The sequence below is a fragment of the Bison bison genome, unplaced genomic scaffold (genome assembly GCF_000754665.1).
Source record: "Bison bison bison isolate TAMUID 2011002044 unplaced genomic scaffold, Bison_UMD1.0 scf7180017864526, whole genome shotgun sequence".
Lineage (NCBI taxonomy): Eukaryota > Metazoa > Chordata > Mammalia > Artiodactyla > Bovidae > Bison > Bison bison.
In genome coordinates, this window is record NW_011495077.1 from 2,856,779 (window position 1) to 2,869,999 (window position 13,221).

The following is a 13,221-nucleotide window of genomic DNA, read 5'->3' on the forward strand; positions in this document are numbered from 1 at the left end:
GGAGGGGGAGGGGTGGGAGTGGCCAGAACCTTGGAAATGGCCGACGAGGGACCCCAGAGGAGAACCCAGTTCAAGCCCTGGTGAGGATTCATCTCTAAGAGGCCGTCTTGGACCCGGAGGTTGCAGAGACCCGGAGGAGAGGGACTCTTTCGTCACCTGTCCACTCCTTCTGGCCTCCAGACCCAGCTGGATCCTCCTCCCCGTTCCTGCTCAGGGCTGTGGTCGTCATTTTCCAAAGGCCATACGGCCATCCCAGATAGACAGCCTTGTTTATCCGTGACTTCGTCTCCGGGGAGAAGGCCCCCGTGTCCAGATAATCTGACATTCCCTCCCTATTCCAACTGGACTGAAGTTCTGGTTACCTCCTGGGTTGTTTACAGGTTTCATAACTAGGTGCGACCTGTTGATAGCTGGTTAGGTTAGGAGACCAAGATTTGGGCTGAGGGGACATCAAGGCTCTGAGCTGCTTTCCCTCTTCCCAGGGTCGGGCGGCCAAGCAGCCATGCCTACCTGGGGGGCCGGCTCCCCGTCCCCTGACCGCTTTGCGGTGTCTGCGGAGGCCGAGGACAAGGTGCGGAAGCAGCTGCCCCGCGTGGAGCGCATCTTCAGGGTGGGGATGAGCGTCCTTCCGAAGGACTGTCCTGAGAACCCTCACATCTGGCTGCAGCTGGAGGGCCCCAAAGAGAACGCCAGCAGAGCCAAGGTGAATGCCTCTCCTTGACCCGTCCGGGGAAACGATGACCCTCCCCCGAGGAGGCAGGAGAGAGGAGGGGCTGGGGAAGATCTTCACTTCTTGCTTGTCTCACTGGCTCTGAGCTTTGACGAACTTGCACCTTCTCTGTACAGAGTTTTGGTTTCATTTCCGCTGTAATGACCCAGGTTCTGCCAGGGTTTGGAAATAAGTGATTCAGGTCGAATCAGTTTGTACTCTTGGGGAGAACAGAGATAATCTGGTTGGGCAAGCAGGCCCCACCAAGGAATTCACTGAGTGGTAGAAGCCCACACTGCTTCCTCTGGAGTTAGTCAGGGCTTCCAGTAAGGCACCGCCACTGAATACTATCCTTGTAGTCCTAGTTTCAGTTTCCTTATCTTTAAAGTATGAATAATAACAGTATCCACCTCACTGAACTTACTGTGAGTGAGATAAAGCACGTAAGGCGTAATGCATGAGCTCTGTAAAAGTTAGTGTTGATGATCGTTATGATGGAAATATGCAGCATACATACACATAAATGTTTAGAAGAGACAGCCTTTTAACCAATTACTTAACAACAATATCTTAAGTTGAGTCGAGTTCTAAATGGAAATTCAGCCACAGGTTGTCAACTGAAAAGGGAAAGGAGTGAGTTTCTCCAACCTCTTTTAATCCCCACCTTTTTCAGGATCTATAGGGCTCTATTTCTCTGCCCAGGCATCCTGGAGCTCAGGAGACAGCAGTGGGCCCGAAGGGGCTATCGGACCACTTAAGACTCCAGCAATCTCCTTTTTCTTCCTACCTTCCTACCCTCCCTTTTCCCCCAGGAGTACCTGAAGGGTCTCTGTAGCCCGGAGCTACAGAATGAAATCCACTACCCACCCAAACTGCACTGCATCTTTCTGGGAGCCCAGGGCTTCTTCCTTGATTGCCTGACTTGGAGCACATCTGCCCACTTGGTGCCTGGAGTGCCCGGCTCGCTGATGGTCAGTGGCCTGACTGAGGCCTTCGTCATGGTCCAGAGTCGAGTGGAGGAGCTGGTGGAGCGGCTGAGCTGGGACTTTCGTCTGGGGCCATCCCCTGGAGCCTCTCAGTGTGCTGGAGTGCTGAGAGAGTTCTCCGCCCTGCTGCAGGCCCGGGGGGATGCCCACACAGAGGCCCTGCTGCAGCTGCCCCAGGCCGTCCAGGAGGAGCTGCTGAGCCTGGTGCAGGAGGCATCCCGGGGGCAGGGGCCCCAAGCATTCCCGTCCTGGGGTTGGGGGGGCCCAGGTCCGTTGGGCGCTCAGCAGCAGGGAGTCAGGACTCCCCTGGGTGACGGTGGAGTGTCTTTGGACACAGGACCTACAGGGTGGCAAGAGTCAAGGGGAGAGAGACATGCCGTGGAGAAGGAGGGAACAAAGCAGGGTGGTGCCAGGGAGATGGATTTGGGGTGGAAGGAGTGGCCCGGGGAAGAGGCCTGGGAGAGACAAGTGGCCTTCAGGCCACAGTCGGGAGGAGGAGAGGCCTCGGGAGGAGGAGAGGCCGGGCAGGCAGGGCCTCCAAAAGGGAAGGCCCTGGGGAAGGAGGGAGTGCCCCAGGAAAGAGGAAGGCTCGGGGTCCAGGGCCAGCCCCCTAGTACCCAGGGCCCCTATCAGAGGGCATCTCAGCTCCGGGGAGCCTCCCTCCTCCAGCGGCTCCATAATGGGGAAGCCTCACCTCCAAGAGTGCCCAGCCCCCCACCTGCTCCTGAACCCCCGTGGCACTGTGGAGACCGAGGGGACAGGGGAGACCGAGCAGACAAGCAGCTGGTTGTGGCTCGAGGCCGAGGGTCTCCATGGAAACGAGGCACCCGGGGGGGCAACTTGGTGACTGGCACACAGCGTTTCCAGGAGGCTCTCCAAGACCCTTTCACCCTGTGCCTTGCTAACGTGCCAGGCAAGCCAGACCTCCGCCATATCGTCATTGATGGCAGCAACGTGGCCATGGTGTGAGTATCTGGTGGGGCTGAGGGTCCCAGGGAGGGGATGAGGTAGAGATGGGCAGTTGTGTTCACCTTGGGGACATGTGCCAAGCGGAGGGCAGTCCAGCCAGGCTGCCAGGTCTCCACTCCAGGGCCCTTGAGTGCTGACCCCTTCCCACTGCAGGCACGGCCTCCAGCACTACTTCTCCAGCCGGGGCATCGCCATTGCCGTGCAGTACTTCTGGGACCGGGGCCACCGAGACATAACTGTTTTTGTGCCTCAGTGGCGTTTCAGTAAGGACTCCAAGGTCAGAGGTGAGTTGGGCCTGGTCTCTTGTGTCTGGGGATGGACCCCGTGTTCACCTCAGGGATAACCCCATTGTGCTCCTCTGTTTCTCCAGAGGGTCACTTCCTGCACAAGCTGTATTCCCTCAGCCTGCTCTCCCTCACACCCTCCCGGGTCTTAGATGGCAAGAGGATCTCCTCCTATGACGACAGGTACTTGCTTCTCTCTTGTCCACAGACTTGACATTCAGGGAGCCTGGTGGGAGACTGAGGGGGAGACAGAAGCTCTGGCCCCTTCACACTAAGACTTGAGTCGTGGAAAAAGGGCCACTTCTCCATGTGCCCGTATGATTGGGGAGGTAAACCGGCCCTGCAGACAGGATGAGATGGATGGTGAACAACTCTGTTTCATCCTTCACTTTTTCACTGATCAAACTAAAGGATGCTTCGTGTTTATATTAATAGTGCCTTACCATCTAGAAAACACTGGTTTAATGGAAGCATGGGAAAGCTGGTGATATGAATAGCTAGCTGACAAATGCCTCTTACAACCTAAATGTCCAAACACATAGAGAAATTCTCCAACCTTCTGGGAAAACCAGAGTAAATGATCCAAATAATGATACAAAGAATGGATTCCATGCATAATACAGCTGTACAAAACATGGTATTTAAAAAAAGATAAGTGAAAGATCAATGGTCTTAGAATTTGAAGGCCTGAATTTGAGCCTCAAGTCGCATAGTCATTGTGGGTTCTCTTAGTGGATTAACCTCTTTGTCTCAAGTTCCTCTTCCATTCATTGGTCCTCCTTGTGAATATCAAAAGAAGCTAAGGTATGTGCTTTCCTCACTCAAGGTGCTCTGCTGGAGGACAGTGATATTCTTTAGTTTTTCACAGACTCAGTCAAGTGTGGCAGCGCGTCTTATCTCCATTGTACAGAAATGGAGACAGAGGGTCGGAGTAGTTAATTCTCTTGGCAAAGGCTATGACATGGCAAAGGAAGAACGAGAACGTAAAGCTGCTAGATGGTTTAATTGAGGAACACAAGACACATTTCCTCCCTGGTGCACACACTGTGGGAGACAGGTGGATCTCACTTATTATTTTTTAATAGGCTTTTCTCCCTGCCTTTGGCTGCATTGGATCTTTGTTGTGTCATGTGGGGTCTTAGTTCCCCCAACCAGGGACTGAAGCCTCATTCCCTGCATTGGCTGGTGTATTCTTAACCACTGGACCACCAGGGAAGTCCCATGGGTGGATTTTAAAAGCTAATTAACCAATTTGAAAAAATTACAGTGATAAGTTCTTTATTCTCTAGGATTCTCAGTTTTAAATTAAAAAAGAGTTCCCAAGCTGTACTGATTATATATTTTGTTTTTTCAAATATTTAGCTTTTACTCCCTAACAGGTAAATGGTATTCTACAAAACAGACAATTCATGTTCTCCCAATGCAGTTCTGTTTTATGCCTAGATTTCACAGGTTATCTGGAATACAGAACCTTCTTTACATGCCAGTATTGACACAGAATTAAAACTGAAGGTTGTCACTTGTAATACATTTTGAAGGCACGTGTCTACAGTTGTGTAGGTCCTGATAGGCAGAGGTACAATATAAATTTTGTATTTTGCCTAGTTACAGTGGCATGTAGCACAAACCTATTGAATACTGTGGAACAACATATGATCTAATGAGATGATAGTACAATTATCCTTAATTTGAAAATACCTTTTGTTATATGATACCATATATATTTATAATGTCACCTGTTTGTTTCCCAGACAGAAGCTCAGAGCCAGACATCTGTCATTCTGAATCCTGATTAATGGTCCCCTCTATACCACACTAGGGCTTCCCTGGTGGCTCAGACAGTAAAGAATCGCCTGAAATGTAGGGGTCAAGAGTTCCATTCCTGGGTCAGGAAGATCCCCTGCAGAAGAGAATGGCCACCCACTCTAGTATTCTTGATGGGAGAATCCCATTGACAGGGAGTGTGGCGGGCTACAGTCCATGGGGTCACAAAGAGCTGGACACGACTGAACGACCAAGGCTATACCACACTGGTTTCAGATACTGACTGCCTGTGTGGTACTAGGTGTCTGGCCTGCCAAAGGAGGCAGGAATCAGGGAAGACTGGATTCATGACTTCAAAAAGCCCAAAGAAACTGTAAATCAAACAGTATAGAACCAAGAGGAAAGGGATCTCCCTTCTGGCTGGGGTCTTGTGGGAAGGGAAGGATTTGAGAGTCTTTGTTGATTGACAAGGATATCGGATGCACTGGATCTCTTGGTTTCTAAACCTGTTAAGGACTTATGAGTTCTACCCCAGTCCTGTGGAATCAGAATTATTAAAATGGGGCCCAGGCATGTTTTTTTGATGTTCCCCTTATGATTCCTCTCATCAGTGAGGTCTGGTTTCCTTCCAGATGGAGGAAATAAAGGGAACAGTTTGAGAAACATGAAAGTCGGAGAGCGCAGGGCATGTTTGAAGAACAGGGTGAAATCTGATCATTAGTTTTTGGCAGGAGCTATGAGTGCATTAGGGAGGATGGGGAGAGATAAGGCAGTAAGAGTGGTTTGGAGCTGGTTGCTAGGCCGTAGCTGCCAAGCCTGGGATGTGGAAACATTTGGTAGGTAAAGGGCAAGTTTGGAAGACTTTTGTGTAGGGGAAGAGCATGTTCTCTGAGGGGAGGAGAGGCTGGAGGGTGGTAAATGGCTGGGGGCAGGAGACCCCCTTATTGGGAGGCTATGCAGTGGTACCTAAGTTGCATTGTCCAAGTAGCGCAAGTACTGGCAGGACTGGAAATGAAGGAAGCGGAGTGGAAGGCCTCAGGGGAGGCGCATGAGGGATCTGTGACTGATTCAAGGGGCAGCAGGGAAGAAGCCAGAGCCAGAGCCAGGTCTTTCTGTCTCATACAGACAAGACACAAAGTGTTGTGGAGGGTTGTGGTGACTGGACGGGTTGCTCTTGGGAGGCCATGAAAGGGTTCATCTTTGTTTCCTTTCTAACCCATGGCGCCTATATCCAGTCAGTCATCTGGTGGCTGGTTCAAGGTGAGGGGCCAGATCTCCATCACTAGAAGTGCGTCACAGGAGTCAATAACGCAGTCCGGGGTTGGGACCTTGGAGAATCCCAATATGGCTGCTGTGGTTTTCGAGACAGGTTCATGGTGAAACTGGCTGAAGAGACTGATGGGATCATTGTCTCCAACGACCAGTTCCGGGACCTGGCAGAGGAGTCTGAGAAGTGGATGGCAATCATCAGAGAGCGGTGAGGGAACCCTCCCCTGAGAACAGGGCACAGACTCAGACCTTTCTCTTAAGCCAGCTGTGCCCTGCCACCGGGTGAGGACTCTGGGAAGGGGCTGACACTGCTTTGAAGGATGGTAGCCAACAGCTTCTGATGGTGTTGGTCTTAGCTGTCCGGGTAGCGGGCAAGGGCCCCTCTGTGACGACACATTCTCTGTGCCCATCCAGCCTGCTGCCTTTCACCTTTGTGGGAAACCTCTTCATGGTGCCGGATGACCCCCTGGGGCGAAACGGCCCCACCCTGGATGAGTTCCTGAAGAAACCGGTCAGGTAAGGCCCTGCAAGCTCCTAGGCAGCCCTGCTCTTGCTCTGCAGGGGCCTAGCAGGCCTGGAGAGTCGGTGGAAAATGACTCAATCCAGGCCAGCTATATTCTATAGTAGTTCAGGTTGCCTGGGCTTTGGCCCAAGGAATTCTGACGCAGACCCTTCTGGCTGGGAAGGAAGCTCCTGCTTCCTGTTTTCCCTGATCAGTGTGTTGTATTTGGTAAATGGTTGCTTTTACTCATAGCTGGTTGCATTCAGTACGCCCTCTGCTGGACAGAAAGTAATTATTAGACTAAAGCTGGTTTCACCATCCGGTTCCAAAGGAACCGTCCATTTTCCCTTCAGAAGTGAGTTGATACTGCCACTCGGTGGTCAGTTTCTAGAACTTCAGGCTCACTCACTCTAGGACGCTTATCAGCTTTCTGTCTCTGCTTCTTCCCAGGGCCCCGGGGTCTTCTAAGCCTCAGCAGTCTGCCAGGGGCGTCACAGAACACAGTAATCAGCAGCAGGGGAGAAAAGAAGAGGAAAAAGGCAATGGCGGCATTCGGAAGACGCGGGAGACAGAGCGGCTCCGGCGCCAACTGCTGGAGGTGTTTTGGGGCCAGGATCACAAGGTGGACTTCATCCTGCAGCGTGAGCCGTACTGCCGGGACATCAACCAGCTCTCTGAGGCCCTGCTTAGTCTCAACTTCTGAGCCTCACCTGGCTGAGTGGCTGCCCCCCTGCTCAGCTCGTCTCACCCAGTTCAGCTCATCCTGTGAGGGTCCCTCTGCTGCTCACACCCTGCCCCAGTCTCCCCCTGAGTTGGTGCTTTGTGTCAGGGAAGTTCTGAGGAAGAGCATTCGTATGTGAGGAATGCTCTGGTGTGGAGCACTTTGGGGACAGGTCCATGACGTGACCTGATCTCATCTTGAGTCAGGACCTCGACCAGCTCTCAGGAGGTTCTTCTCAGCCTTAACTTCTCAACCTTGCCTTTCGCAGGGTTTCTGTAGGGAGTGGGGGCTGCTGCAAGGGGTGGGTTCCGGAGACTGGGACTGCTGGCCCCTCCTCCACGCCGAGCTGGGGGTAGAGGCTAGGGTAGGTGGGAGGGGAATGGAGAACAGGTGGCCGGGAAGCTAAGCCTTTCCTCCTCCTGGCTGCTGCTCTGAAGGCCAGAGGACAGGGACGCTTCCCAGGCCTGGCTGGGCTCCTGAGCGCACCAAAGGGAATGCTGGCCCCTGGAAAGGCTAGTGTTCCGGGGTCTGGGTCACAGTGGGGCAGCAGCGAGCTGGTGGAGAAGGCAGAGGGAGACTTGGCTTCTGGTCTCAGCTGTGCCTGCCTGTCACCTTGACTGATCTTGGTCTTTACTTTTGCCTACAAGTCGGGGGTAAAAATGCCTGTTGGGAGGAGAGATGAGAACGTGGAGGAAAAACCCTTTGGACGAAAGGTACTTGGACCAAGTCTCAGGTGTGTCTGTCTGTGGTTGCACAGGCTTCTTAACCAGAACCTCACTTTCAGAGAGCTGAGGGTCCTCTGTCCCCAGGGCCTGTGCCCTGGATTTTAACACTGCATCCTCAGTATAATGTGCCCTGTAATGGCTGCGTCCCTTTTGGGCAACCCTCCCCCCCAATCCACATTTACAGAACAGGTAATTAGGGTGACTGCATTACCAGTAAACTCTCAGGGTTTGTTCCTCTCAACGGCAGCTCTCCTGTTGCATCCAGGTGTTTGTTTACAGATGAACGAATGTGTCGGCTAGTCCCAGTCTCTGGTTAACGCACTTGCTCGAGCGCTGAGCAGTCACCAAACTGATGAAGCCATGTTCTGTGAGGACAACGATCATGTGACCTGACCCCAGCATTTTCTCTACAGAACAGCTGTGTCGCATAAAGTGAATCCCACTTCTGCTCTGTGTGTGCGTGTATGCGGATGGGAAGGGTTTATAGAGCTTGTTGTACCTAGAGGAACTAATCTGGAAAACAAAAATGGAAGAATCAGAGTCGGACCAACTGCTGTCACCCCAGGACTTTCTCTGTCCACCTTGGTTCCTACATGTCATTGTATCTGAAGTCCTCCCGTGCCAGGAAATCTACGAGCTCCGAGGCAGTACGTTCATCTATAGACAGTACTAGTCAGCCCTTCCTTTAGTGCAGTCCTAAATATGCTTCTGTTACTTCTACCTTTGAGGCCAGTCATTCCCTCAGGAACAGTACAGAGCCAGGCAACTTCCTAGAGTCCAAGACCAGGTAAAGAAGTAGGACAGTTGCCTCTGGGTTCAGTGCTGTCTGAGCCCTGCAGCAAGTCCCTAGACGATGCCCTCTGTTTAGGCTCTGACTTTTGCTGCCTGAGTGATAAAGAGAGTTGAAATCACCTGAGATCCTCATACCAGCAGCTAGCATGTGGAGGTTGATGATGGAGGAGGTCCTTGAGTCCCAGTGTTGCCACCCCTGCCCATGGCTGAGGTACACCACACTGAGCAGGGCTGGGGGCAGTCGTACTGGGGAGAGACTAGTTGGGGCTGTGACAATGATTCAAAGATAACCCACAGTCCCCTCAGAAGAAAAGAAATTGGTTAACATGGTCTGAATTGGGAGCTGGGGGAATTACTTCTAGTGAAACTATGGCAGAAATCAGGGTTGATAGAGGGAGATGGTCTTCGATGAATACTTGGGACGTTTTTCCCCCAAAATGTTCAAGTTTGTAGTTTTTGACAGGTTCCTTGTACTTTTCACTTTCAGTGCTGGTGGATGTGCAGTGGGCTTGAGGTAACATCTGCCCTTTTGTGCTAGGGACTCTGGTTGACTGAAGTGGGCTGAGATGAGAGGCAGGTCCTTGGCTACCGACAGTCCTAAGCTTTGCACAGCTTTGTCCTGCTGCAGCTTGATGAACGGGCCAGAGTGTGATTGTTTATCAGTTCACTGCTGTCCAGTGACAGACCAGAGGCTGTCCTAGACTCTGGCCTGTTTCTTCCTCTGCTGGTACCCTAACAGCATTGTGTGAACAAGTAAGTATGCAGGGTGACCACACAGCCCACCGGAAATGGATCACTGTTCCTCTTGTCTTCTCACCTCTGCCTTTGTTATAACCTTGTGCCTCAAATTTGTTGCCAGCTCTTTTGGCAGTCAAGGGACCAAGAAGGGAGATGTTGCCCGTTACCATTTTCAAAACTCCACGTAAAGGAAAGGGTCATCTCGGATGACATTCTTTGAAATAAATTTCAGGAGAATCTAGAACAAAGAGATGAGCTGAAGCCAGTCAATTAATTTGTCTTTATTGCCTAAACTGCAAAACATTCTCTGAATACCAAGAAGGAGAAATGGGGCAGGAACAGGACACACAAGGAGACCAAACTGAGATATATATCTATGAGGAGTTGAAGAAGTTAAGGTCCCAAATTGATGTGACTGTAACCCTGAAATAGCGGAAACCTCTCAGTTAAATAAGATGGAGCAGTGGGACAGTGAGCAAGAAAGGGGGCTTAAGAACCGGATGGTTTTCAGTCACTAGAGGAGAACCCGAGCTTATGCAGTCTCTCACCAGCAAGCCCCTGCTGAGGAACAGGCCTCAGGCCCTGCCTTGAGCCTCCCTGTTTAGGCTATGACTTCCTTCAAGGCAGCCCCCAGCTCTGGGAAAGAATACTGGTAGCCAGCAGCCAGTGTCCGCCGTGGGACCACCTTCTGGCCCTCCAGCAGCATGACGGCACGTTCTCGTCCAAAGACAGCTTGTACCACAGCACTGGGGAGAGGGATGAAGGCTGGGCGGCCCAGGGCTGTGCCCAAGGCCCGGGCAAACTCAGCATTGGTAGTGGAGGAGGCGGGAGCCACTCCGTTCAGGATCCCCTGGACATGGCTTGTTTCAAGGGCATGGGCCAGGATTCCCGCCAGGTCTCTGATGTGAATCCAGGGGAAGAACTGGTGGCCTGAGCCAATGGGGCCCCCCAGGCCCAGGCGGAAAGGCAACAGCATATGACCAATGGCACCGCCTCCACGACCCAGCACAACCCCTAGAGCAGGCAAGAAGGATGGTACACGGAGGTCCCTCAACCTCCAGGCACCCCCACTGTTCCTCTCCACTTTGCCTTCATCACTCTTTACCTATACTGACTCTGCTCTGTGGCAGGTGAGGGCTGTGGCTCTCTTTGGGCTGTCCTGTCCACCCACCTGCAGGTCAGCCAGAAGTGGCATCTCCTGTGAGCTCAGCTTCCCTTAACCCCACCCCCTCCTGGTCCAGAGAAGACATTCCAATCCTGTCTGATACCCAGACCCCTTGTTCTCACCGGAGCGCACCACCACTTGGCGTGTAGAATCTCCAGGAAGCCTGGCTGCAGCTTCCCATTTGGTTACGAGGTTGGAGAAAAAGTCGAAATCCCCTCCTGGGCTGTCCTCGTCGTACTCCGCAGTCAGGCTGGGCTGGTAGTAAGCTGCCGGAGGAACAGCACTGGTCTGCCCTGGGTGTCCTTTGTCCCATCTGGCCCTTTGCAGTCAAGGCTTCCTTACCTCGCCCTCCTTGGCACCTTGGGAGTCTCTCCATGGGTAGTCAGAGCCGTGGATAGTTTCCCCTACAACTTCTCCATGAGCTGACCCGTTCCTGCCTTGGAGTCATTCTTATCTTTCATTAGAGGGCTAAGCTGAGACTGCTAGAGTGCAGAAGCTAAGAACAGACTTCGGTGCCAGGCTGCCTGAGTTTTAATCTCAGCTCCAAAATTATTTGTCACTTTAGGCAAATTACATAACCTGTCTGTGCAGAATTTTTACGTCTTTAAAATAGGAATAATACCTATCACATAGATTTCTTGTGAGGATTATATGGAATATGGGCAAAGCACTTAGAATAGTGACTAGTGTATATGTGTGTGTAGTGTATATAGTGTATGCGTGCGTGTGTGTGTAGATATATATCTACCCTGGTGGCTCACTGGTGAAGAATCTGCCTGTAATGCAAGAGACGTGGGTTCAATCCCTGGATCGGGAAGATGCCCTGGAGAAGGAAATGGCCACTCCAGTATTCTTGCCTGGAGAATCCCATGGATAGAGGAACCTGGGAGGCTACAGTCTGTGGGGTTACAAAGAGTGGGACACAACTAAGCAACTAAACGTGTGTGTGTGTATGTGTATATATATATATAAAATTTGGTCCCAAAGGCAAAATACAAAAACTGACAATTCTGTTCCTAAAGCTCTGTGCTGTGAGAAATAAGGGGCCTGGGAGTAGGTGGAGCTTTCTCAGGCACTGGGAGCAGTGCCACTCCTCTCACTTTCTCTGAGGTCCCCATTTCTCAGTGAAAGTACACAAAAGTCAGAAAAAATGTGCGTGGAATGAGGGCCTAGGTAGTTCCTGTGCCTGGAAAAGACCAGCACTCTGGAGCCTGAGCTACCCCTCACTGTACTCCCTCCTTTCCCTGGCTAGTCTAAAGGCTGGTGACGTGGGGGGCATACCTACACCTGTGACTAAGACCCAGGCCTGGGGGGGTTGTGGGGCCTTGGCTATGGCTCTAGCCAGCGTTTGGGTGGTCTCCAGGCGGCTGCTGAGAACTTCTTTTTGAAAGGCTGCATTCCACCTGCAGGAGAAACATGCGTGCATGCGTGCTCAGCCACAGGAGTAACACATGGGGACTAAAATACCACTAAATACACGCACGTACCCTTCCTTCCCTCTTTCCCTGGGGCCCATCTATATCCACGCCTAGTAAAGCCCTCATTGCGGCTTAGAGAAACGGTCCACCTCTCCTGTAGAGGGAAAAGGCACAGGTACTTGGGGGCATCCTGAATGGGGAGTAAGGTCCACCGACTGGGAAGAAGGGTAAGTGAGTGTGGAGGAGAGAGGGTGAGGGAACGAGAAGTTCGGAATATGGGTTGAGTTCTCCATCTGCCAGCCCCAATCTCCACAGCTCACAGGTTCCCATCAGAATCGGCCCTCTGCTCTGAAGAATGTCAGCTTCAGGGCCCGGCTGACCTGCGGAGAGGGTTGAGGATGTTCTCTCCCGCCAGGTTGACTGCAGCATCGCAGCGGGGCAACCCCGACGTCGTGAGATCATCCTGTGGGAGAAAGCACACAGTGGCCTCGAGGCCTCGCTAGGAGCCACCCAACTAAGCCTTCTTTCCATGCCTCCAGAATATGGACATACCCACGTGATCCGATCTGGCCCTGGCTTTCGGGAGATCAACGTCACTTCGTGGCCCCTGGCCTTCAGCAGCTGGGTTAGGGCTGTCCCAATGAAGCCCGTCCCGCCACCTGATCAGAAAATACGAGGTGTTTATCCGCCCGGGGGGGCCTTCCGTCCTCACATGTAGCCCCCTTCTCTGGTTCCCTCCCATCTGACTTCAGACTTCTCCCCTCCTTCTTGCCCCCTCCCCGCGATGCTTGCAGGGTGAAACACAGGGTTTAGGGAGATTCGGCCCCTAGGGCTTGGAGGCAAAGGCCAAGTAGCCTGTGCATGAGACGGTACCCTCTCTCAGAAACAGTCTCCTAAGCCCTCAATTTCTGGCTGTATCTTCTTTTTATAAACCTGCCCCCTCCCGCGCCCACCCGCTTCCCGCCCTCCCTCACCCACAAGAACCCGCATCGCGACCACGACCTAACGCGCCTGCGCAAGATTTAGAGTGTCTCTTCTCTAGGACGCCGCTGTAGCCTTTTGCGCATGCGTTTTTCCGGGAGGCGCGCTCCAGTTGTGGGGCGGGCCGGATTGAGGCTGGGAGTGGCCCTGCCTGGCGACCCGGAAGAATTCGTAGAGAAGGTGGTATTTTTCATTACA

At 52.5% G+C, this 13,221-nt stretch overlaps 2 protein-coding genes across 5 annotated transcripts; one reads left to right on the forward strand and one right to left on the reverse strand.

Moving 5' to 3' along the window:
• The first annotated feature begins 6 nt into the window (after positions 1 to 6).
• KHNYN (KH and NYN domain containing) lies at positions 7 to 8,479 on the forward strand. Of its 2 annotated transcripts, XM_010831365.1 has the most exons (8): positions 7 to 80; positions 483 to 703; positions 1,522 to 2,660; positions 2,818 to 2,948; positions 3,035 to 3,131; positions 6,082 to 6,189; positions 6,396 to 6,497; positions 6,934 to 8,479. In XM_010831365.1, the coding sequence occupies exons 2-8, from the start codon at positions 503 to 505 to the stop codon at positions 7,184 to 7,186; spliced, it is 2,031 nt and encodes a 676-aa protein (XP_010829667.1). In that variant the 5' UTR covers positions 7 to 80; positions 483 to 502; the 3' UTR covers positions 7,187 to 8,479. The 2 variants fall into 2 exon arrangements, with proteins under 2 accessions (XP_010829667.1, XP_010829666.1); XM_010831364.1 differs by having other exon boundaries at positions 7 to 703.
• A 1,241-nt stretch (positions 8,480 to 9,720) lies between these two features.
• Positions 9,721 to 13,105, reverse strand: SDR39U1 (short chain dehydrogenase/reductase family 39U, member 1). 3 transcript variants are annotated; one of them, XM_010831367.1, is made up of 6 exons: positions 13,017 to 13,105; positions 12,595 to 12,701; positions 12,423 to 12,505; positions 11,906 to 12,027; positions 10,747 to 10,890; positions 9,721 to 10,473 (listed from the first exon to the last, which is right to left on the reverse strand). In XM_010831367.1, the coding sequence occupies exons 1-6, from the start codon at positions 13,030 to 13,032 to the stop codon at positions 10,061 to 10,063; spliced, it is 885 nt and encodes a 294-aa protein (XP_010829669.1). In that variant the 5' UTR covers positions 13,033 to 13,105; the 3' UTR covers positions 9,721 to 10,060. The 3 variants fall into 3 exon arrangements, with proteins under 3 accessions (XP_010829669.1, XP_010829670.1, XP_010829671.1); XM_010831368.1 differs by lacking the exon at positions 13,017 to 13,105 and having other exon boundaries at positions 10,967 to 12,027; XM_010831369.1 differs by lacking the exons at positions 11,906 to 12,027; positions 12,595 to 12,701; positions 13,017 to 13,105 and having other exon boundaries at positions 12,423 to 12,504.
• Positions 13,106 to 13,221: the final 116 nt, after the last annotated feature.